The sequence below is a fragment of the Procambarus clarkii genome, chromosome 87 (assembly GCF_040958095.1).
Source record: "Procambarus clarkii isolate CNS0578487 chromosome 87, FALCON_Pclarkii_2.0, whole genome shotgun sequence".
Classification (NCBI taxonomy): Eukaryota; Metazoa; Arthropoda; class Malacostraca; order Decapoda; family Cambaridae; genus Procambarus; species Procambarus clarkii.
The window spans coordinates 10,877,557-10,905,074 of record NC_091236.1 but is presented as its reverse complement, the minus strand read 5'-3'; the positions used below and the strand labels follow the sequence as shown (position 1 = coordinate 10,905,074).

At 40.0% G+C, this 27,518-nt stretch overlaps 1 protein-coding gene across 1 annotated transcript; it reads right to left on the bottom strand.

Moving 5' to 3' along the window:
* Nucleotides 1–1,676: 1,676 nt before the first annotated feature.
* Nucleotides 1,677–16,144, bottom strand: Tango4 (transport and golgi organization 4). Its single transcript, XM_045728968.2, has 7 exons — nucleotides 15,999–16,144; nucleotides 14,473–15,194; nucleotides 13,001–13,195; nucleotides 10,056–10,244; nucleotides 9,378–9,525; nucleotides 5,806–5,921; nucleotides 1,677–1,891 (listed from the first exon to the last, which is right to left on the bottom strand). The coding sequence occupies exons 2-7, from the start codon at nucleotides 15,187–15,189 to the stop codon at nucleotides 1,832–1,834; spliced, it is 1,425 nt and encodes a 474-aa protein (XP_045584924.1). The 5' UTR covers nucleotides 15,190–15,194; nucleotides 15,999–16,144; the 3' UTR covers nucleotides 1,677–1,831.
* Nucleotides 16,145–27,518: the final 11,374 nt, after the last annotated feature.

Below are 27,518 nucleotides of genomic sequence, written 5' to 3'. Positions count from 1 at the left end.
AATTAATCCGTTCCACACCCCCCAAAAATATTAACTTAAAAATATATTTTATACTAAATACAATTTTTTTTCTCTAACTACAATACAGTATATATGTTTATCTTACCTTTATGGAGGACTCTTGATGGTGTATGGAAGATGGTGATGAAGGGGGGAGGAGAGGTGTTACTGTTTGGAAGGGGAGTCCCCTTCCATTATAACATCAGGCAGTGATGATTTCTCTGGGGTACTCTCTCTCCTACGTTTTGCCTGCATACCACTAGGACCTGGTTGTGGTTCACTGCTAGTTTGTCTCACTAAAAATTTGTCTAGCGACACTTGTTTTTCCCTTCGTTTTAATATTTGTCTGTAGTGATGCATCACAGTGTCATTGAAAAGGTTAAGGCAACAGCCTACTGCAGCTTGCTCTAGGCGAGTCGTTTCAACAAAAGTTTGCATTTCTTTCCACAGTCTACACCACTTCCTAATTGTTGAGGAAGGGACATTCTGTACTGCCTCCTCCTTCCCTGAAGAAATTTGCTCAGCTGCCTCTATGGTCATCCTCACACGTGTTTTCATATGTTGAACCTTACCACTGACTTTCTTGAGACCCATGGCGTGATATATAATGATCAGTTTTATGTTCAAAAAGCAAAAATCACCAAAAAAATGGAATTTCTTATAAGCGTGATCGTCACTAAGCGAGCGGCTCTAGTAAACCGAGGCAGGTCGGCCTGCGCGACGCGCTCGGTTGACTCGAACGTGTATCAACGAATATCGTTAGTCGACGACACTATCGTAAGTCGAGTTGCATTTTCCGATCAAATTTATATTGTCACTCGAAATAATCGTAAGTCGAGGTGCCACTGTACATTACCTGAAACACTGTGAATTGTACTAAAGTTCAAATGGACCAAATCAAACCAGAACCCGTATTATTACAATATTCTAAAGTAGCATATACACAAACATAAAAAACAAAAGTGAAAATTATTATTCCAACCGATTTGTTTTAGATATCCTGAATTTTATGATATTAAAGTACAGTATATGTGAAGAGCTCATGACACATACGGTTTAGTTTTACTCAACAATTTGAACACTAGCTGTTTTTGGTGTAGACAGCAGAGAACAAATGACTGAGGACTGGTGGAGTACAAACAAATTTCATAAATACATAGGCTACAAAAGTCATTTTAAAGAAAGACTCAAAACTGTGTCCTTTAAGGCTGTTTCCTGTAATTTTGTCATTGTTAGTTTGTCTGAGAAAAATGTAATAACATATTCTGTATGGTTCACCTTATTGTTTCCCACAGTCAAGGAACAAGATGCCTGTTAGGTTTATTGTGGCCCTCTAGCTTAACTACTTAAGACCTCCCCCAAGATGCCATCCACATAGCTCACTCGATTAAGGCAGTGTCTGGGATGCTCCTGGACGCAGGTTCGAATCCTCGTCACGGCCCTTGTGGATTTGTTCATGCCATCCACAAGTTTACTAACTCCCCAATACCTATTTACTGCTGGTGAAGAGGCATCAGGCCAAATGCCTCATCGTCTGTCCTGCCAAGGAATCAAACTTACAATCCTTGGTTGTAAGCCGAGCACATACACCATTGCACTAAAGGACATTGTGTAACAGCTACGTGTCACAGTTTCTGTGTAGAGTTCAATTCATAGGCTTGTAGTGAAAGCCCAGCTACAGCAAATTTGTCATCATTTATTTTTGATAAAAGAGAATATGAAGCAAAAAGCACACAGCAAAAATACGTTTTCCTAAAACTCCATTAAGGTTATTAAATCATTAACTTCTATGATGCAGAAACAAAGAGAGCGCCAAGATAAGTCACACAACCTAGTACTTCCTCCTCTTCAAAATTTCTGGTCTCCAGTTGACTGGATGTGTCTCTTCAGTCTGAGAAAAAAAAAATAGAAGTATTAACATCATTACAAATTATAAAATATAAATAGATACACAAGCAGCCATACATCTGACAGCCTCATATGTTTCATAAAAAATGCAGCATGTAATTCTTAAAATTACGCTTAACTAGTCCAGCTAGATCACACAAAGGTGTTCAATGCCTGGGGCCAGATTCACGAAAGCAGTTATGCAAGTACTTATGAACGTGTACATCTTTCCTCAATCTTTGACGGCTTTGGTTACATTTATTAAACAGTTCACAAGCATGAAAACTTGCCAATCAACTGTTGTTGTTGTTATAAACAGCCTCCTGGTGCTTCGAAGCTCATTAACTATTTAATAATTGTAAACAAAGCCGCCAAAGATTGAGAAAAGATGTACAGGTTCGTAGGTGTTTGCGTAAGTGCTTTTGTGAATCTGGCCCCTGGTTACTTAAACCAGCAAATTGAAATCCATACACTGCCTAATATTAACAAATATATAAAACACAACAAAAATTTAATTTTCTGCCACTCTCACTCCTCTTTGCTCTTCCCCCTCCTACCACCTTCTACATCCTATTATCTTCCATCTCTTCTGTCCATTGTTATATTTTCTGAACTACATATATTTACTTCTATACAGTATTTTTATATATATATATATATATATATATATATATATATATATATATATATATATATATATATATATATATATATATATATATATATATATATATATATATATATATATATTATTATATATATACACACACACACACACACACACACACATACACACACATATACATACTGTACACGTGTATTTATCACACGAGAGTAATAAGTCACTCTGTTCTTGTTGAGTGACCTGATTTGCAAGATGATTTGATTGCAAGTTTTTCTTTCCTAAAGCTCTTCTGAACCAAATGTCCCATTCAAAAACCCTAGATAGATAAATAGATATAGAGTTAGATATACTGAATACAGATATACTGTAGTTAGATGTGTAATTATTGAGATATTGTATATACCCTGTATATTTTTATATTTATATATACAAAAGTTCTTACATTCTTGTAAAGTCACCAGCACATATAGCATTTCGAGCAGGTCCATAATCCTAATTTTCCTTGTAATATGACCTGCCGAATCATTTAACAACCAGGTACCTATTCACTGCTAGGTGAACAGAGGCATAAAGTTAAGGAATGGCACCAAGTCAATCCTTCCCGGCCAGGATATGAACCCAGACCAAATTGCTCACAAAGAGCGGGGCAAGTGTCTTACAATTACGCCATGGGGACTGCTCATGGTGCAGTGGTAGGACACTTGCCCTACGTTTTATGAGTGATTTGGCCTGGGTTCGTATCCTGGCCCGGGATGACTGACTTGGCACCAATCATTAACTGTACGCCTCTCTTCACCCAGCAGTGAATAGGTACTGTAGCTGGTTGCTAAATGATTCTGCGGATCTTATTCCAGGGGAAAAGTAGAATTAAAAACCTGCGCAAAACGATATGCATGCTAGTGGCATACAATATCTCAATAATTACATATTTAACTCTATACAGTATCTATTTATCTATTTAGAATTTTTTAAAAGGACCTTTGGTTCAAAAGAGCAATAGGAAAAAAATACTTACAATCATCTTGGAAATCAGGTCATTTAACAAGGAACAGAGTGACATTACTTTCATGTTTCGATGATGCTAAAATGCGCATCTGTACTCCAACAGTAAACGTTCTGATGAAGCTAAAACATATCATACGATTGCTGTCCATAAACTTTCACATATTCATCCAGTCCCACAATCTATTTTAAATACATTTTTGTTGCTGCATCTATTCTGTAGAGAAGTAATTTGCAACCATATTGACACCAAATTTTAGTTATAACCCAACAAATAACAGAAAACATAACAGGACTGTAAACATTTTAAGCATTGCCGAGAGGGACCTGCCTGGCATGCTAAGTAGACGTCCAGGAATGGGTGAAGAGGACCTAAATCTTTCATGGACACACTTTTAGTTTTTGCATCTATTCTATATACAACTCGTGTAAACATTTCATATCCGTACGGTACGGTATCCGTAAACGGTATCCGTAAACGGTATCCGTAAACGGTACGGTTTACGGTATCCGTAAACATTTGGATACCAAATTTATTGTTATATCCCGATACATAACTTAGAAAATGTAAAACGAGTGTAAACATTTTAAACATCGCTCAGAGGCCCACGAGCCGCCTGGGAAGCCCAGAACCTTTATGGTCGGTAACACACACAGGCGCCATCATACCAATGTGACAACAATGTAGTTATGCCAGTATGGTACAGGTCAGTGTTGCATTAAGTGCCCATAAAATAATCTTATGTTGACAATATGAAGCCCAACAAGAGCAGATTCCATCCCACAACAGGAACACCAAACCTGGCAACCCGACAGATGGGATTCAGGAAACTTGTTAGAAACTGGAGCATTGAAATACTACAAAGGTACCATGAACTGAACACAAGGCAGAAATGCAGAGGTTTCATATTCATTCTGAAACGGAGGATAAAATAGCTACCCAAACCTGAAAAATAATATTAGGCCTATATGCCAACACCATCGAGAGGTCAAGGGAAAAACAAGATCTCATTCTCCACCTCTGACTGATCTGCATCCTCCACCAGGGAGTTTGAAGGGCCAGTCAAGGAGCTGATCAAGGAGTAGCATTCCAACCAAAGACTGCGAGAAGCCTCTAAGAAGAAGCCCCCCATCTCTCCCCATTAGAAAGGAAAGGTGCATTCCCTTTAAAGGAAGAAAATATATTCTTGGTCTACACCACACCAGTCACAGGCACATGTGTGGCCAATAGACAAACCCATTTTTAACATCCCAGGCAGAGGGAAAATTATGAATCCAGACAATTTGCCGTAACATTTGGAGAAGATGAGGTACACAGCATGGGGGAACAAGCAACCCTTTTTCAGTCATTAAGGTTAGACTCACAGGTCAATTTGACCGTAAGCTCTATATCCTCATTTAAGAAGAATGAGATGGAAGAATAAACCTTACATTAACCAAGGACTAAGATTTCTAACATTAATATAGTACAGAGCAGTACGTCTGTGCACAAACCTGTAACCAACAGCACTGTCATACACTAACACGATGACACTGAAACTCGGGCAGGGCTGCGATTCAGAACCGACACATAAGAGATATCCGAGTGAAAACACCACAGATGGAGTGCCAAAGGCAGCAGGGATGACCTTCAGTATCAAAATGCATCATACAAAACTCCACAAAACTGCATCAGGCAGAATTTTACTATTCCAAGTGAAGGTTACATTCATGTAATGCTTGAGAGATGAAGTTAGATTTTCCACGAGCGAGTCTCAAGATGGCACCTGGTTCCAAGACTTGTGTAGTCAGCATGCTTGAAGCTAACCCAGTCAACCAAATAAAAAAAATGGCAAAGACATGCCCATTGCTACATAAAAACTTAAAGTCACAGAACTAACAAGCAAGACCCAAGAGGTCAAATGAATCACAAACACATAAGAAGTGTTGCAGCACATGAGCAAATATATCTGTGCTGCAATGAAAATGAGAAAGTTGCAGAGACTAAAGCTGGAGTTAACAATGTCTCTGGGAAATGGATAATTGCCAAAAGGAGCAAACAAGAGGCCTAAACTTAGAACAAACAAGATAACTGCGAGAAGTTAAGAGATAGATCAGAGAATGCTAAAATTATTGGCCCCCAAGACACCTAAGCAACAACTCAGTCATGCAAACCCTGTGTAACTGCAGCTCTCTCCTCGTGTAGTTTTAATTTTGATTTTAAAATGTAAGAAACACGTTGACTAAAATTATACAAGAGCTAACCGTGCTTTGGGATGCATTGAGAATTACGCAGATTTAAGAACACTTACTGCAGAGTCGTCTTCCTTGTATATCTTGATTGTCTTGTCAGCATCACAGGTAATTAGTCGTGAGCCGCTCTGATCAAATGTCATAGCAAACACACCTGCTTCACTGTCCATTGAACCTGTGAACAAAAATTATATTATCCCAAAATTCATTGTGTGTGTAGATAAACACCTCTTTTGCTCAAAATAAAAATATTCTATTAGTGATTAAACAAACACCCATCATTGCTGTGTTGTCTTAAAAACAACTAAGGGCAAAAATATGCAACATTAAATGCTTGGACGACAAATTTTTGGCTGTGGGGGTTAAGTCCTCCAAGCCAAAAATGACGAGCTGCATCACTGATTGAAATATAAATAATGACAATTAACATCGGAATATCCATTGAACTCTGTACACAATCACAATGTATGGCTAATAAGCAATGCCGATTACTTATTGTTTATTTCGAGAGTTCTTCTTTGCCCACAACCTGGCCTGTGGTCAGCCTTGCCTTGGTGAATGTCTGGTCTGTGAAGCTGTTTGTTTTCATAGTCCACAGGCCGACATAACCATCAGTGCTAGGGTGATATGGTAACCAGCAGAAACTTGTCTAGTTCGATCTTATAAGCTTCCACTGTTATCCCAGTGACATTTCTATTATTTGTTAGGTCCATTAAAAATGCTCATGAATATAGTTGTGTGTATGTTGGATGATGTAAGTTGACCATCAATAATCAAACTATAAGTAAAACCTTGACTAAACTAATTTCTTTGCCGAGAGGCATGTTCATTTCTGCAGACATGCAATGCTCATATAGCCTTCAGGCTTTGCTTATTATCCTGCAAATGAATGCCAGTGCACATACAGCACCCATGCCTTAGTGGTCCATAAATCAATGATGACAACTGTAGATGAAATGCTCCTATTCAAGCAAGCACTCAATTTTTCCTTAGGTAATGTCCAACACTCATTGCCAAATTCCAGCATGATCAGCGTGACCTTCTTATTTCCTAAACAGTAGTGGTCTTTTCAATCCTAGCTGTGAATGGGGAGGAAGGGAGTCACTGAGGAATTCTTAATCCAGCCCATAATCCCTATTAGATGGCTTATTCAAATACAGTATACTCAAAACATCTCATCCAAGAAATACATGATAGCCAAATATTGTTCTGCTGAACAACTGTCACCAGATGTCACTACAAACAGGCAAACACCAGTGCTCCGGAGATAAAGTAATAGCCTAAATATAAGTCAAGCCACACCAACACATTCCAATGACCACAGAGAAGCTAACGCTAGGAGGCCTCAGTCCATGAACATTCAGCATCAGGGAAGATAACCTTGACAAAAATTGAAGCAGGAAGCTACACATGCAAATGACTGGCAACCATGTGCTGAAGTGAGCCTGAAAGTGACTGACACCCTGCACAGTAATCAAGTATTGGGGAACATCCCACCAAGCTAACCTAACCAGCCTCTGCATGCTAGAACATTTGCAGATGGACCACCTGGTGGAAAGTATGGGAAGCCGAATCCTCACACCGTGCCACCACCTGGTAGCAGTCAGATGGCAGGTAGATCAGTAACTAGTAAGTCAGCTGTATACAAATTGGCTGTCCTTACGACCCCAATTATTATTTGAAAGGGACATTGTGTGGTTTATTTCCGTTCTTTTGTACAAGAGCAAGTGGTTGGCCTGGTGGAGGACTGAAAATGCTCTACCCCTTGTCTAATTATGTGGTAAGATTTTCCGAAACGTTCCTTGTCACAATGGGGCAAAAGTCAATGAGTGTTCATCTTCGCAGTGTCTAGGGTAGATGGCTTGGGGATCATGTGATGGGACCTTGCTCTAATATAGATATAAAATATAAAACTATAACCACTAGATCCTTTCATCCCAATGCTCAGGTTTGGCTACAATGATGAGGCAGTTTTATGTGTGGGAATGATATTTCAATATAGGAGATGTTTACAAGAAGCACAATATCAAACAAACTATACTTAAGAGCAGTTGATGCAAGTAGTTAAAATAATGTTAAGCATACATAAAACTAATATTTGGTTATATTTATGAAACAATTGTTTATGATAACAAATGATTGTATAATCCTCAAAACATATCTTCTTTACTGTTTTTATTTTCCCTTTTTCCTTTTCAACTTTGCCCGACAAGTTCGAGAACACATACAAGACTTGGCATTTATTTACTAATGGATAAAGCAGCAGGTGTCATTTACTACCTCCCTGGCTAAAATATGTACGACACCATGGGACACCAGCTTTATGGGAGCCGGTCGGCCGAGCGGACAGCATGCTGGACTTGTGATCCTGTGGTCCTGGGTTCGATCCCAGGCGCCGGCGAGAAACAATGGGCAGAGTTTCTTTCACCCTATGCCCCTGTTACCTAGCAGTAAATAGGTACCTGGGTGTTAGCCAGCTGTCACAGGCTGCTTCCTGGGGGTGGAGGCCTGGTCGAGGACCGGGCCGCGGGGACACTAAAAAGCCCCGAAATCATCTCAAGATAACCTCAAGATAACCTCAAGATAACCACCAAACCCACATATCTGAGAGTAAAGGAAGTGATCATATTTTGGTCCATCCTGGACCATTACCAAGTTGGGTGACTTATTGTCTGCAAAATATGATTTTAATAACACTGAAGAATTTGTATTTGTTACTTATAATATATAGATTTTTATGATGAATATACCCTTTATTTCACCCATATATTACCTCTATATATATTATCAAAAATGTTTAATCAAAATTGTCAATATTATAAAATGTTCAGCATACAAAGCTATGTAACTCCAGAGACATGGAACCACACAGATGAAGATAGGTTTGACCACTGATGATAAATTCTTCACTCATATCCTGCTCGCATTCTATGACGTATAAGTCAATTGAAGAACAAATCTAGGGCTACAAAATGAAATACAGATCAATTGGAGATAAATATGTTTCGAGGGCATACCACACCAGCACTCTCCTGGCATACCACACCAGCACTCTCCTGTAAACTTGATTTTTGTATCTTGATCAAACAAGTGATTTCATATAAGAATAAATACATTCATGAAGACCTGTTACATGTGAAAATGTGAAAGTTTCAGTGGTGCTGTTGATACCTCGCACTCGCCACCCAGCGTACTAAGTCATAGTTTTGAGCATTTGTAAAGGGCCCATTAGCCACACTCAAAGTGTGTACAGAGTTCTTTGCATGCTTGGATATGAAAGGATTATCATTAGTACTGGATCCACTGATATAATTCATTTGGAACTAATATTGTAAACTGGATGCTGTAAGTAATCCTCAGCACCCACAGCATAATGCTTACGGTGGTTTATGTATAGTCAGTGCAAGGGCTCTAGAGCATATAGAGAACCAGTATAATGGTGCATAGTAACATACTATTACACATAGCTAACAAACAATAATGAGAGTCACAACATACTACAGAATATAGATAACCAGCACCATGGTGCACAACACGCTACTGTATGGCATACATAACCAGCATCCTGGTGTACAATACAATACACTACAGCATACAACTAACTAGCATAATCAGTAAGCTATATTTTTACCTGGTTGTACTGGTGCTTGAAGTTTCTGGAAGTTATAGCCTGTCCGCCAGTCCCAGAAGTAGAGCGTGCCGTTGTCTGCCCCAGAAACAAGCACACCTTCACGGTTCATTGCCAGGCAGTTAACAATAGCATTGTGTCCAGTCAAGTTCTGCAAAGTTCATATAAAGCAGTCATAAGTACAGTAAGGCCACCAAGCAGGGCATAAAGAGCTAGATCTCGCTAGCGCTCAACCACCTGGGCTGGACAGTAGAGCAGTGCCCTCACTTGATGTTGATTATCAATAGCATTCAATCGCTATCTGTCCAAGTGGTTGAGCACCAATATTTTTCCCTGTCCCATCCCAAATCCTTATACCTGATCCCTTCCAAGTGGTATATAATTGTGATGGGTTGACACTGTCTCCTGATAGTTCCCCCCTTCCCCGTAGTCACTGAGTCTACTCAATTTTTCCAGATCTATTGGGCCAGAGGGTGACAGATATTAATTAAGTTACTGTACATGAAATAACTGCTTCTGTGTACTATCGTTCACCTTTCCCACTTGGTGCTACTACTCTTCCACCTTCGAACACCTCCACAAACTCTGAAAACACCTAATTAACATAAGGCTTATTTTCTCCTCCTTTCATGCATGAAGTCTACTATTTTTCATATTTATAGCAATGTGGTAAGGTCTTACCTGAACAAACTTTCCTTCGGGGCATTTCCATTGTTTAATATTGTCTGGAGCTCCAGATGCAAACATGTAAAGTTCCGGGTGAACAGCCAGGGAGCGGACACTCTTCTTGTGATGTGTCAACGTGCATAGGCTCTTGCCAGCGGCCAAATCCCACAAACGTATAGTAAAATCATGAGAGCCAGTGATCACCTGTTAGAAAAAATGAGCTGTACAAAGCAAGTCTAGCAATAAATTGTCATCCACACTTCTGTGGAAATAAACATTCCATTCACATGAAGGTCAATGGAGCTTCAGCCTCAATCGCGAGGGGTCCACGGTTCAAGTCTCCTACAGCTTAGGTGAATGGAAAGTCTAGCAATAATGTGTGTTAGAATGGACAGATAAATATATTGTTAAGTAAACATAAAGGGGCAGCCTCAAGAAGAATCCCCCTTTCCCCCCCCCCCTTCAAACGTTTAAATTGTCTTCTAGAGTTAAATTCCTTTAAAGCATAACCTGGAACATTTAGTAAAGATTTCAGCATGTTGGTTTACCTAGCACACAAGTAAAGTGCCACTTGCATGGTGAAACACAGAATGACGACTGCTTAAGTAAATATATACGAGTCCTGAAGTAGTCATGTACAGCCTCAGCTCATAACAGGGGGATTCCGGGTTCACTTCTCACACAGGACAAAATTTTTTTTAAGCAACCGATATATGATGCAACCTGAAGACTGTCAGAAGTTGGCCTAGGGGAACATTGACAAGCCTAAGAACAGGCTTCCTGTTCCCAAGAATCAGAATTATAACAGAAAATGGGAAGAGGAAAATTAGAAACAATTATAAGAAGGTCATGAAATAAGGGACCCGCCAAAATAAATATGGCCAGCATCATTTAATGAAAGGACACTGTGGAGATATGGATAATGTTATAAGTTTTACAGCAGCAATGCACTAAATATACCTAAAAAATTATTCAGAAAAAGTTGAACTCCCTTGAGGGACAACTCATCCCACGAGCTCTTGCATTGTTATCGAGCTTTGTGTTAACTGGTTCATACTTCACATCTTTTCATCTTGGCCAATTCTTATTACATGATGTGAATATGTAAGTAACATCATAGCACAATTGAGTGTCATCTTTTTCTCTACTTAAAACAAATTTCTACACAGAAAACAAATCCATACACATTGCCAAAACAAATTGCATTCTAAACTAACTAAGCAGCTACTTTTCATGGAAATGGCTCCTGTATGTTACATGGGAAGAAAATTTTTACATGCAGACTACTTGCATTGTAACAGGAGGAATTCATTGACATCCATGAAAACTTGTTTGAAGTAGCCAAGTCTTTGTTCCCAGTCTAAAGCTGGGATATATTAACTGATTCATCTTCTTGTCAAACTGAATCTGCCTCAAGGTCATTCCAGGGGCCACTAAATGTTAAAGCTTGCTATATTCAAGGCATATTCTCAGCAATGTCTTACAAGGATATTCATTTCTGGGGGCTTTTGAGATTCAAATGCGATTTTTTGCATTATAATAGCCAAAATTTAAATTTCTCAGTCATCACTGTACAGTGCTGGGCAGCCTTTTGCAAGGCAGGTGAATTTTTTCCCGATAGGAGTCTGCTTAGTATACACAAGGCAGTACTCTTCACTGAGAAAATCCGTGATGAGGGGTTGAACCTATGAGGTGGGCGTTCCCCTACGACTAGACCATGACATGGTAAAGTTATTGCAACTTGGAGTTCTACTGAACACACGAGGGTTTCCTGCAGCTTGTACTGAAGCTAAACCAGGATTTTTACACTATATCCCCATGTACTCTGGCTCTGTAATCTAGGAATGTTCTACCTCTGGTGATCCTCTTTCAATACACAGAAAGTAATCACACTAACGTGACTGCATCAATGAGAAAATCTCATTGATGCAGTCATGTTAGTATGATTACTATGTGCACTCTTTCACTGATTTTCTTTATGGGCACAATGTATACAGCACCAGCTTCCTGCAAGTACAGTTTCTTCACTTGAGCACAGCTAAGTCCCCTATTAGAATATTTGATTACTATTTAACACCATAATTTAACATTTGCTTTCATATTACTTTTTTTTAGTTTTTTTTTTGTCATCCATGATGGTTATACAAGTAGCAAGGAAAATTAAGTTTTTTTTTTAATAGGGAATGTAAGCCTCAGAACCTTTAATGAATGTAGATGTATCCATCTGCCAGCCACCTACAATATCCATCTTGCCACATGTAATTTTGTTGTGTACCACATGGTTGTGGGAGCTCACCTGAAAGCATACACTGTGGCTTTCAGACTAGAAAAACAATTAAAAATGTCATTGCAAATCCAAATTAAAATTTAAACATTTGTTTAAAAGGACACCTAATCTATATAAATGAGGTGGTAAGCAGCTATAACCATATTTGACTTAGTCCGTGCCATCCAGAAATAAAGACTACCCTAAGACTACCAGAGGCCCGAGTCTGTTCAACACGCTTCCACTACACATAAGGGTATAACTGGCCGACCCCTCACAGTGTTCAAGAGATAACTCGATAAGCACTTCCAAAGGATACCTGATCAACCAGGTTGTGATTCATACGTCAGGCTGCAAGCAGCCGCATGAAACAACCTGGTTGACCAGTCCAGCAACGAGGAGGCCTGGTCGACAACCAGGCCGCGGGGACGCTAAGTTCCGAAAACACCTCAAGATAACCTCAAGGTAAGGTAAGCCATAAAAATCAGATTATACACAAAATAAATTCAATAAGTCTACAAAAAAATTTTACTCTGAACTTTGAAAAATTAGCAAACAACTGGTAATACTATAAAGCTAGGAGCAAATCACTTATGTATAGTAGATTACAAAGGTATAACAAACTTCTTCAAATAAGATATTCAAGGAAATGTTTAGAAATAATTTTAATATTCATTTGATCTATTACACAAACCTGAGGTTCTGCTGCCTGACAGACAACAGATGCAATAGTGTTTGTATGGCCAGTGAGTGTGTGAATATTTGCTTTGGTACGAAGGTCCCACACACGGGCTGTAGAATCTCGGCCGCATGTAACCAAGACATCAATTGTTGGATGTAAGGCCAACCCATAACAAGCACTAAGATGACCATGATAATGTCTTATGACCTGAAAAAAATATATTCTGTATAATTTGTTATATATTTCATATCCTTATGTCCATATACCTGTTAAACAATAAAGCTGTATAACTAAGAGAACAGAAATCAAACTTTTAGACTTCTGGGGTAAAAGTAAGTGCTGCAAGTTGTGCTTTATTATGTGTAGCTCTTCTGGGGCCAGATTCACGAAGCAGTTATGCAAGCATTTACGAATGTGTACATCTTTCCTCAATCTTTGACGGCTTTGGTTACCTTTAATAAACAGTTTACAAGCATGAAAACTTGCCAATCAACTGTTGTTATTGTTATAAATAGCCTCCTGGTGCTTCCGAGCTCATTAACTGTTTAATAATTGTAAACAAAGCCACCAAAGATTGAGAAAAGATGTACAGGTTCATAAGTGCTTGCGTAACTGCTTCGTGAATCTGGCCCCTGGTCTATATTTCTTATTACTGTCCACCAGACTCTTTATTCTTACCATTACCACTTTGAACAGAAAATAGGAGATGCCTTTTCACCCATAAGATTTTAAACCCATGAAATCATTTACCCGCTGAAACCATAAATGCCAAAACACTGCTCAATTTCAAAATCTTAATCAATAATTGAATAAACAATGAACAAATCCACAGGGGCTGTGACGAGGATTCAAACCTGCGTCCAGGAGCATCCCAGACACTGCCTTAATCGACTGAGCTACGACAGTGTCTGGGATGCTCCCGGACGCAGGTTCGAATCCTCGTCACGGCCCTTGTGGATTTGTTCATTGGATACATCACGTTAGTGTGATTTCTGTGTGTAATAATTGAATAAAATCATCAGGACAAATGGGGGGACCTTTGACAAGTCACTGGCTTCCTGTCCTCGTCTAGGCCACTAGAGATAGTGGCCGTCAGGTAAATTTAGATAAAAAACCATACCCTTGCAATTTTTTGTTTGCAAGAAAAAACATTTAAAAGAGCATTTCAATTTGGGAATATAATTTACCACTCATTAAAGCATTGAGAATATCTGTAACTCTGAAGGGCTTTTACTTCTTGTTTTATCTCAAAATTACAAAGAGACTGAAAATGTTATTCAAGTACTATAGGCAAAAGTAGAGTACTATGAATTTTATGTAAGTATTATTACAAAGTGCTATACAGTACTGTTGTATTTAATGTAGTTATGTACTTTTACTAAGTATTATTGTGTATATAATGTAGGTATGGTTCCTAAGTACTAATGTGTATAACATTAATATTTGTACAAATTAATATTGTCTAAATGGCATAAAATTTTTACCTTGTTATATTCAAGATCCCAGCACTTAACCTGTTTATCTTCTCCACAAGAAAACAGGTAAGGATGTCGTGGAGACACTGCCAATCCTCGCACTGCTGACACATGACCAGTCAGCGAGAGCTTTAGCTGCCCTGATGCCAAGTCCCAGATCTTAATCACTCTGTCATTTGACCCAGTGGCAAACCATTCATTTGCTGGCTCAACTGCAACACACCTCACCCAACCAAGGTGACCAGATATGACACGGGCAAGTTTCCAAGGTGGGTGCCATTTTGGTCTTGGTAATGTAGGAGCACGGCGAGGGACGAGAGACTGCTGGCCAGCACTAGCACCCGTTATTGGAGAAATTGGCACAACAGCCATGCTTTGTGGCGAAGGTGCTGGGGGAGGGGGAGCCTGAGGGCCAGATGGTGGTGGAAGGGCCAAGGGACTTGAAACTATACCATTTGTTACACTGCTCGGCCTGGGTGGGGGATCGTCAGGTTCACCGTCGTATATGGCTTGTGTGGCTGCCTTCCTCTTATTCTGCTTCACCAAGTTAAGCACAGGGCCATACTGATCACGTGCTTTTACTAGTCTTCGAAGTTTTTCTAATGACTCGTCGATAGGAGGCAAACCTCCTTGATCGCAAAGAAACATATCATGAGTTCGTTTCAAGGATCGGAACACCAATGTATGCACGGAATGGCGCTGAACATCATCTGTGGTTGATGGCATGTTGACTGTTGAAAATTTTAAATCAATTAGAAAACATGAGTATGCAAATAAGATATATATAATGTCTATTTAACCTAATGAAACTTTTTCAAACCTATTCCAGGTGAAAAATATATCAATAGCGCTCTCCGGTTTGAGGTCAAAATATCTCGTCTAATGACGTAGGTGAAAGTACAGTACAGCAATGTAATTAGGAGTATGTTAGTGGTGTCTAAAAAATCAGCTAAGCAAATATAAAAAAAGTGAAAAAAAAATCTAAAAGTAGCATTGAAACTGATGGGCAAACAGCAATGGTGATGGCTATCTTTGTTTACCATGAAGCAGCTGATTTTTTAAGGAAGGTTCAGATTAATTGAAATGCCAACCAGAGGAGGAACTGGAAGTGCTAAGTGAAAGAGATTATGCTGTCTGATGGCTGAAATTTGTGTGGGTTTTGATCATTTTTGCTGGGTGTTTGAGGTAATTTGAAGTGAAATTGAAATTGAAATAAGTTTATTGAGGTAAAATACACACAAAGGGATGAGGTAGCTCAAGCTATTCTCACCCCGTTCAGTACATCGTGTTAATACATACATAGACACACATTTGAAGTGGTTGAGCCCCAAACACAGACACCACAAGTGGGATTGGGGGTAAACTAGTGATTAAGATAATATTGGGAGTAATGATATTGGGATAAGCTATATATAATGAGTGTTAAGTAAAGCAAGGCTACCTTAACCTAAGGTTTATGAAACATTCGACGAACAAGCCGACGTTCAGACACCGGCAAATCATTATTTTACCAAATGGAATGATTGAATTCTTACCTTATCAACGTTATGCAGCTTTTCTTCCTCTTTATTTTTACCTACTGTGGTGGAACTATTGCTACCTTGTGATATGTGAAGTTTAGATAAACGTTTAGCGTCCAGCAGCTCCTTGTTTACCTTCACTGTTCGGTCGCTTATTTTCCGACACTTTCGGCTTCAACTATTTCGAGTTCAGTACAAATGAAAAAATAAACAATTCTTAAATCAATAAATCTTTGTTAATTTATATGTCGCTCTCAAATTTGAAATATATTCATACTTAGGGGGGTAGAAATAGCCTAATTCAGCTTCAGCAGCTAGAAAACAGCTACTCTCTCTCCCTCTGAGATGTATTTCTTTCTTTTTTTTGAGAGATTTTTTTTTTTGAGATATATACAAGAGTTGTTACATTCTTGTACAGCCACTAGTACGCGTAGCGTTTCGGGCAAGTCCTTAATCCTATGGTCCCTGGAATACGATCCCCTGCCGCGAAGAATCGTTTTTTCATCCAAGTACACATTTTACTGTTGCGTTAAACAGAGGCTACAGTTAAGGAATTGCGCCCAGTAAACCCTCCCCGGCCAGGATACGAACCCATGACATAGCGCTCGCGGAACGCCAGGCGAGTGTCTTACCACTACACCACGGAGACTGCTGTTCTTGTCTCAATAAGCATACTTTTGCCCGAAACATACATACATAAACATACTTTTAAACATTTGGCCAAAACGCTATGCGTACTAGTGGCTTTAGGTTGTTGTTGTTTTAGATTCAGCTACTCAGAACAAAAGTTCCAAGTAGCACGGGCTATGGTGAGCCCGTAGTGGACTTACCTGGCACAGGAGCGGGGCAAGTAGCACGGGCTATGGTGAGCCCGTAGTGGACTTACCTGGCACAGGAGCGGGGCTGTTGTGTGTGGCTTTAGGTATTGTATGTACTACCACTATCTTTAAATCAAACAGAATGTTTGTACTATAACTCTGCAACTAAGTATATATTTTCCTAAATAAATTATTATTATTATTATTACTTGAACTCTAATTCATACTTATATATTATTATATAATATATTATCAAACAAAATTAATGGTATTATAGAGACCAAACCGGATTGAAATCTGCTGCGTTTTATTTAAGTTTAACCATGTCACACTTTCCTCTCATTCGAGTTACATTAATTTATAACAATGTCCCGATTAATTTATCACCAGATTCCTCCTGACAGCCCAATCGTTTTTGTCCCGCCTGGGAACTGTACACGGGACCATAGCTTGTGAACCAAGGACGTAGACCACTATACAAGACCCACAGAGAGTATATTCGTGTTACGGGCTCACCATAGCCCGTGCTACATGGACACTTCGATCTAAGTAGCTAAATCTAAACCAACAACGAGTATTCGTACAAGCAATACCATTTCTTGGAGTATGAATATAATCAAGATATCAGGTTTAAACAAGTTCAAGACAGCTGCTGCGACTGTCTTCCCATTGAAATGTCTTAGGAGAACAAGCTGTCATATCTGTATACATATATTTTGTGTATACATTGTATACACAAAATACTTTTGTGTATACATCTAATACACTGGCAGTATTAGCTGTATATATCCTCTAATATGTTGACTTAGGTCCTCAGCAAGGAGAAAATAATATATATATATTCCCTTCCCATAACAGAAAACGGTGCTTTCAAGATTAAATTCACCACAGACATAAGTAAATTTAAGTATGACTTAAAAATCAGTAAAATCAGTATTATATGATGTTCAGCTATCATAAGGTTAACATCGTGATATGAAATACCCGCGATATCTCTATTAGCTTATATTCTAACACCTGTTTCACAATTGTGTCGCTCAGTCAGTCAAGTTAAGCAATGTTGGGTTCGGTCTACAAACATGAACGAACACAGATCATTCTCTTATCTACGGGGGCCTCGACTCCCCATGTATGATGAGCTACCAGTATAATATCAGTGTTGATGAAATGTAACAGAAATATTTGTAATAGTTACAATAGAAATGTAAATGTAATAGTGGCGGTAATAACAGCGCTTTGTCGAACGAAAGCGCTCAAAGCGAGCGCTTTGTCGAGCGAAAGTGCTCAAAGCGAGCGCTTTGTCATGGGTTCGTATCCTGGCCGGGGAGGATTTACTGGGCGCCAATCCTTAACTGTAGCCTCTGTTTAACGCAACAGTAAAATGTGTACTTGGATGAAAAAACGATTCTTCGCGGCAGCGGATCGTATTCCAGGGACCTGCCCGAAACGCTACGCGTACTAGTGGCTGTACAAGAATGTAACAACTCTTGTATATATAAAAAAAAATAGTAATCAACTCCATCTTTTAGATCACATACTTTGGCTAACTCATCAGTTAAATCATACATTCGAAGGCCGTTATGGGATGAAATCTATAGGAAACAGATTCTGATTCGCCCTCAGTGATTATTTTGCTATTTACAATACAACACAATACAATACAATTTTATTTAGGTAAGGTACATACATACATACAATATTTACAAGGATTGTTTGACTTATAGGTAGAGCTAGTACATACAATGCCTAAAGCCACTATTACGCAAAGCGTTTCGGGCATGCAATTTCTATACCTTCCTTACTTCAGACACACTCACTTTACAGTTACGTCTTCAAGAGTTGCGTCCAGTTAAGGATGACAGTCACACTTAATATGTCATCTTTGGATACATATACTCGTTTAAGTGCGAGTATATGTACCCAAGTCTAACTTGGGTACATATGCAGGCGAGGAGTCACAATAACGTGGCTAAAGTATGTTGACCAGACCACACACTAGAAGGTGAAGGGACGACGACGACGTTCCGGTCCGTCCTGGACCATTCTCAAGTCGATGATACATATACATATTAGGTTCATATGGGTACACCTTGGGTACCCATAACCTTGGGAACACCTAACTTGGGTGAGGTGCCACATGGCTCTACAGTGGCACCTCAACACCAAGATATTTGAATCTGGTTACATAGTCAACTAGAGAGCCATCATACAACAGCACTGTGCGAACAGCTCCTCCCTGCCCGAGTGGACGCTGATTCAAGATCTTTGTTTCCTCATCTGAGATAACTAAACCAAGATCATAACAGGCGTCTAGAACGGAATCAAGAATAATCTTGGGTGTTGGTATACCCAGTAGTATGAACCATGAGTCCAGGAACGTATTGATTAATACAGTAAACAGGGTAGGAGTGAGGATATCTTCCTGTGGAATGCCTAATTCAAAGTCTTGTTTCACTTGGATGCCTCTGGAACAGTAAAATGACTTTCTGTTAGATAAGAAACCGCCCGAAACGCTTTCTGCCCGAAACGCTTTGCGTAATAGTGGCTTTAGGCATTGTATGTACTAGCTCTATCTATAAAGCCAACAAACTTTGTAAAATCTCTTTATGTATGTACCTTTGCCTAAATAAAAATTATTATTATTATTATTATTATTGTGACTCGTCGCCTGAATACCCAACGAAGAAGCTACCCCTCCAACACCCATTCCGGGGAGTTCGTTCAACATCACATGCAATATGCAATGTCAAAGCTGGCATCAGCTCTCGGAAAGTGGTATATACAACTTGTTTTTTAGCATGCAGGCTGAGGAAGGTTGCTACATAGTTCCATGGGCTTAGTTTAGGATGGGTTAAGTTACATTTTGACACCCGTTGGTGAGCTGTCTTGAGGCGGCGTGATACCTGGTTGATGGCCGTAATCTATAATGACAAGAGAAGGGGAAAACTCCACGTTGAACACCACTACACCTCATGTTAAGTTGGCAAACTTGGTTCCGAATGCGACCGTAAATCAACATCCTCCGTGTAGACCTAACGGGATATATATATATCCTATTGCAACAGGCGTGTATCCTTCTAACAGGTGATTGTATCGTATGAATCTTTTAAGTAGGGGATTGTATGTATATTTCCAACAGGTGATTGTGTCTATCCTTCCAATAGATGATTGTATGTACCCTTCATGGTATCCCCCCCCCCCACTCCACATTTCACAGGAAGGATATCTGAATAAAAGGATTTCAGCATGCATAAAATTATTCAGAAATTTACCTTTTGTCTGAATTTACCTGAAGGCCACTATCTTTCCAGTGGCCTCGACGGGAACAGGAAGCCATCGGCTTGTTAAAGGTCACCGAAGGATTGTCCCTTAGGAATCTTTCGAAATGGTTTTGAAATGAAGTAATGTCTTGGCATTCACAGCTTCGTGGGTAGGCGTTTCCATAGGTTTGTAACCCATTTTTTTTTCAATTTCATTTCTTTATTATGCACCCTATACCCATCCCGTGGGGGTCTATAAGTCTATGGGTGAATAGTGATATTTTTCTATCCTACATATCCTATTTACCTACATTTTTCTATCCTACATGTAATTAAGTGTAATAAACTTAATTACAATCGACTTGAGAATGGTCCAGGACGGACCGAAACGTCGTCGTCGTCCCTTCACCTTCTAGTGTGTGGTCTGGTCAACTTACTTCAGCCACGTTATTGTGACTCATCGCCTGCATAAGTGTAATTAAAAGTGACCTTGAAGGGGGGTAATGGAAGCGGATTTATATAACACTTCCCCTCCGGCACTCTCTCCAGGATATGGGTCATGGGGCCACTTCCTAAACGATACAAATATGTGCCACTCAGTGTATGTACAAGTCGAAGTTACAGCCCCGCTCCTGTGCCGGGTAAGTCCACTACGGGCTCACCATAGCCCGTGCTACTTGCACCGCTCCTGTGCCAGGTAAGTCCACTACGGGCTCACCATAGCCCGTGCTACTTGCCCCGCTCCTGTGCCAGGTAAGTCCACTACGGGCTCACCATAGCCCGTGCTACTTGCACCGCTCCTGTGCCAGGTAAGTCCACTACGGGCTCACCATAGCCCGTGCTACTTGCACCGCTCCTGTGCCAGGTAAGTCCACTACGGGCTCACCATAGCCCGTGCTACTTGCCCCGCTCCTGTGCCAGGTAAGTCCACTACGGGCTCACCATAGCCCGTGCTACTTGCACCGCTCCTGTGCCGGGTAAGTCCACTACGGGCTCACCACAGCCCGTGCTACTTGCACCGCTTCTGTGCCAGGTAAGTCCACTACGGGGGCTCACCATAGCCCGTGCTACTTGCCCCGCTCCTGTGCCAGGTAAGTTACGGGCTCACCATAGCCCGTGCTACTTGGAACCTGTTCTGAGTAGCTGAATCTATAACAACAGTTCCATTCCATTCTTAAGACTCCTGGAGCAAGAATAGATCATTCTTCCGAGTCATTTCTTGTCTTCCTGAGCGAAGCTTCAGCTTGACCTGCCACAGTGTGTCAAAAGTAATTCGATCATGGGTGTCCACTGAAGCCCAACTGACCATCTTGAGGTTATCTTGAGATGATTTCGGGCCTTTAGTGTCCCCGCGGCCCGGTCCTCGACCAGGCCTCCACCCCCAGGAAGCAGCCCGTGACAGCTGACTAACACCCAGGTACCTATTTTACTGCTAGGTAACAGGGGCATAGGGCGAAAGAAACTCTGCCCATTGTTTCTCGCCGGCGCCTGGGATCGAACTCACAGGATCACAAGTCCAGCGTGCTGTCCGCTCGGCCGACCGGCTCCCCTAAGACTAAGACTAAGACTAACCACAAGACTAAGATAATGGAATGAAAAATGTCTGTAACTAGCTGATACTACAATTATGACTTAGGCAGTTTAGATGTAACTGTTAATGTATAACTCTCCGTTGTGGTCTCACTTATTAACACCTTTGGTGCCCTGCTGTAATCCTGTAATCCTCTGGATAGCTTTTGAGTCTCTTGTTGTTTCGATGAGACATGAACCCAAATACTCTAGAGACGCATAGCTATGTGTGAGAGCAGAGGTTGAGTATATATCACTGAATATATATATATATATATATATATATATATATATATATATATATATATATATATATATATATATATATATATATATATATATATATATATATATATATATATATATATATATATATATATATATATATATAGAATATATACCCCAAGCCCATATATCACTTAAGCTATGAACCCCTCAGATGATTCCAATCCCATCTTTGTTTAAATTTCTTAGTGGATACTTATTATTTTATCAGAGTTATCAGTGATATAAAGATTTATATAGACTGGTGTCTATATATAACCAGTGTCCATATATTAGATTATATGAAGGAAGTACAGAAATTGTGGGAAAGTGGAATTTACTGTGACTGGAGAAATGATACAAGTGCCTAATCACTTTAAATTCCTGGGATGAGAGATTGAGACAAGAGGAATGCATGCTAAGATGCTAAGAGCAGAGTGAGGCAGGGAAGAGGCTGCTGCAATGACATTTGCTTCAGAAATGAAAGACAAAGATGCAAAAAAAAAGTTGCCTAAAGATTTTTTTGTTTACTGCACATGATAAACAACCTGTTTATCCCAAAAAATGTCCAAAAACATCCAAAACATTCAAACATCAAAAAAACTTGCCTGAAACGCTATGCGTACTAGTGGCTTTAGGTATTGTATGTACTAGGTCTATCTATAAAACCAACATTACAACAACATTGCCCGAAACGCATTGCGTAATAGTGGCTTTAGGCATTGTATGTACTAGCTCTATCTATATATCAATCCATTAATGTAACATCACTTGTATGTATGTATGTACCTTACCTGAATAAACAAATTTATTTATTTATTTATTTATTATGTTTGTAAATCAACTATGTATGTACTTGCCGGAATAAAATTGACTTTACTTTACATTCTAACCTATTACGGGTTTGATTTTTAGAAAATGAGCTTTGTGGGGAACCGTAAGTGTACGATTTTACTATATACATATCCATATAGTGACTATGTTCTTATATGAATTATGTTATAGTGACTGGTGGAATGGCCCATTTTCTGTTTTCTCTCCAAGTTGATGTCTGTCTTCACCATACACGTAGAAAACGGGATGATATTATCAATAATTATTATATGCAATTATTAACAACTTATCCTGCGTCTCTTTAATGACCTTATAATTATTAACAACACTATGTATAAGTACTGTCTTGAACAAATATAAGTATATATATATATATATATATATATATATATATATATATATATATATATATATATATATATATATATATATATATATATATATATATATATATATATATATATATATATATTGTAATTCTCCCATAACCGTCAGGGAAATTTCTCAAACATTTTTCAGGACCCAAAAATGGACAAAGCAAGTTCTCACCTAGTTGTATTCACCTAGTTATGCTTGCGGTGGTTAAGCTCTGGCTCTGCTGGACCGCCTCTCAACTGTCAATCAACTGATTTTTTCACACACACACACACACACACACACACACACACACACACACACACACACACACACACACACACACACACACACACACACACACACACAGGGCCTCGTAGGCCTGGTGGATAGCGCGCAGGATTCGTAATTCTGTGGCGCGGGTTCGATTCCCGCACGAGGCAGAAACAAATGGGCAAAGTTTCTTTCACCCTGAATGCCCCTGTTACCTAGCAGTAAATAGGTACCTGGGAGTTAGTCAGCTGTCACGGGCTGCTTCCTGGGGTGTGTGTGTGTGTGTGGTGTGGAAGAAAAAAAAAAAAAAAAAAAAAAAAAAAAAAAAAAAAAAAAAAAGTAGTTAGTAAACAGTTGATTGACAGTTGAGAGGCGGGCCGAAAGAGCAAAGCTCAACCCCCGTAAAAACACAACTAGTAAACACACACACAGGAAGCAGCTCGTAGCAGCTGTCTAACTCCCAGGCCAGATTCACGAAGCACTTACGAACGTGTACATCTTTCCTCAATCTTTGACGGCTTTGGTTACATTTATTAAACGGTTTACAAGCATGAAAACTTCCCAATCAACTGTTGTTATTGTTATAAACAGCCTCCTGGTGCTTCGGAGCTCATTAACTGTTTAATAATTGTAAACAAAGCCGGCAAAGATTGAGAAAAGATGTTCAGGTTCTTAAGTGCTTGCGTATCTGTTTCGTGAATCTGGCCCCCAGTTCAGAAGACCTGCCACAGGAACTGAACCCCATCTCCTAAACCTATTCAAATCCAAAGTTCAACACCAATACAAGGTCAAATTTCTCCACATTTAGAAGTCAAAAGTCCTACCCCCTACACAAGTCCAAAGTCCTATACACATTAAAAGTCCAGAGTATTACAGCTTAGTGGAAAGTCCTACACCTATATAAACCCAAAGTCCGAGACACATACGAGGCTATAGTTCACAAACGACAAAAGCTCAGATACACACACATACCAAAGCCCGAAATACATACAAAATTATCCACATATGTCAATACATAGACGCACACAGAAACATGCACAGCTGTACACACACACACACACATACACACACACACACACACACACACACACACACGAACAAGGGGACACAGGTGGAAACTTAGTACCCAGATGAGCCACAGAGACGTTAGAAAGAATTTTTTCAGTGTCAGAGTAGTTAATAAATGGAATGCACTAGGAAGTGATGTGGTGGAGGCTGACTCCATACACAGTTTCAAATGTAGATATGATAGAGCCCAATAGGCTCAGGAATCTGTACACCAGTTGATTGACAGTTGAGAGGCGGGACCAAAGAGCCAAAGCTCAACCCCCGCAAGCACAATTAGGTGAGTACACACACACACACACACACACACACTGACACCCCCCCCACCCCCACATATCACCTTCCGGCTATAAGGCGTTAAATATCCCCATAAAGGCGAGGTCCGGAGGTCCCAAACAGTCCAATCCTGCAACCCCGCATGTGACCAGGATGCGAGGTGACGTCATAACGTGACCACGGATTGGTGAAAAACGGGTTGGTGACGTCACGAGGCATTAGATTATAGTGGGTGGGGTTCGCTTGGTGATTTGTGAGCGGCAGGTTCACTGCGCATGCGTGTGCACTCTGCTGTATGTGTGGTCTTGTAAGCTGGAGTTTAGCTCCTGGATGTCGGCTTTCAGAGAGAGGGAGGGAGAGAAAGAGAGAGAGTATGTAACACTTCACCATTTACACTACCACTATCACCATCCACACTCACACTCACCACCATCACCATCCACATCAGCAGAAGCAGTTAAAAAGAGTAACAATGGCCGTGACCATTGTGGTGAAGGTGATTAACGTTGCCAGGCGCTGATAGTGACATGGTGACCATGATCACTCGTCCACACACACACACACACACACACACACACACACACACACACACACACACACACACACACACACACACACACACACACACACACACACACACACTTCTGGGAAGACGGGACACCACGAGCGTAGCTCTCATCCTGTAACTACACTTAGGTAATTACACACACACACACACAAACACACACACACACACACACACACACACACACACACACACACACACACACACACACACACACACACACACACACACACACATTCTAGGTACAAACATATGGGCAGAGTTTCTTTCACCTAATCCCTTTATTCACCTAGCTGTAAATAGGTGCCTAGGACTTATAGCTGGAAAGCAGAGAAATGTGTGTGTAGTAAATATACATGAAAAAATAACTCGGAGGTTAGTACATTAGACAACCGACGGTTTGAAAGGTGGGGTCCAAGAGCTAACAGCTAGATCCAGCTGGCACAAATATTAAATTCAAATAACACACAAACAGCGGCAGATATATATTTAAAAAAAGCCGCCAAAAGGCAGAAAATCGAAAACAGGCCATTAACCCTATCAACAACAGCCTGCAAGCCATGGAAAATGAAGCACACCTTACAGAGAACACAGGAGCGATGCGTGTGGTTTCCAAAGTATTTAATAAAAATGGCTTCATTATGTAGTACCAAACAAAATGGACTGCCGATTTAACACTCAAGAACAGCCTCAATAAAATATTGCCAATATACCAATTTACATGTCCCAATTAGGGATGTCACTATAATCTACCTAAATTGGTATGAGAAAACTGACTTACCACCTACAAGCTGGTGTCCCCCAAATGTACTCACCTAAAAAAATGCTAGTTAATTATACAAAACTCCTAGAATCTACCAATGACCAAAGATGATTGCAAATCCCATAAGCTATGCAGGCGATGAGTCACAATAACGTGGCTGAAGTATGTTGACCAGACCACACACTAGAAGGTGAAGGGACGACGACGACGTTTCGGTCCGTCCTGGACCATTCTCAAGTCGAGAATGGTCCAGGACGGACCGAAACGTCGTCGTCCCTTCAATTTCTAGTGTGTGGTCTGGTCCCCATAAGCTATACTTATAGGATACAAATATATATATAAATATACAGAATAATGACTTTGCTTCCTTGCCAACACTCAGTCCTAGACCTCACCTAACCTAACCTAACCTAACCTAACCTAACCTAACCTACACCAAACATGAGCTGAAAGTGAGGACTCTACCAAGGCCTCCCTGCCTATCTAGAAAAGGAGTTCTACCCAATGTTTGACTAGTTTTTTTCCTTACGTCCACATCACCTCACCCTCTACTCCTTCCACACATATATTTTACCATTGTACCTCGTAGCAGCCCCGCTCCTGTGCCAGGTAAGTCCACAACGGGCTCACCATAGCCCGTGCTACTTTAAAACTTTTGTTCCGAGTAGCTGAATCTTAAACAACAACATGTACCTCGTATATTCATTTTTTTTACCTGAAGATATTCCAGGGAGGAACGATACGTTGTAGAAAATAAATCAATAATCGTTTCTTTATCGTGAAATTTGTGAACTTAATTTAGCTCAATTTTTCAGTCACATTTAACTAAATAAAAGTAACGCCTGCTGGCCAAGTATACAAATATATATTGTTACAAATATATAATAATCAAGGCACCGTGGACGACAATGGTAGGAGAACCATACAATTAATCTATTTATTCCCTATAAAAGTAAAGAATTAATGGAAGTGTTTACAAGCAAATACAATAAATTCACTATATGGAAATACAACATGTCACCGAGCTGCTTATCGGCCACAAGGACAATGCAAATAACTAAACTGGCAGATATGAAACACAGACTCTGATTACAGTTACAACATAACCTTGCCTAGGTTATTTTAGCTAGGCTACAGCCCAATACAATATGGCAGCAGATACATTGAAATTATAAACTATCTGGGAGGTACTACACTAGGTGCCTTATTCCTACCCCAATTACAGTTAGCATTACGGAACAACCTTGGCTAGGCTATTTTGGCTAGGCTACAGCCCAATACAATATGGCAGCAGATACATTGAAATTATAAACTATCTGTGAGGTACTACACTAGGTGCCTTATTCCTACCCCAAGTATAAAAGTTAGCATTACGGAACACTTCAAGGACAACGCCCTTTTGTCTGGTCGTGGGAACATGGCACGCAAGAGAAACCCCTAATTTAGCCTAAACAAACCCTTAACAAGCGTCCAGAGGAGGTCCACTTGCACATG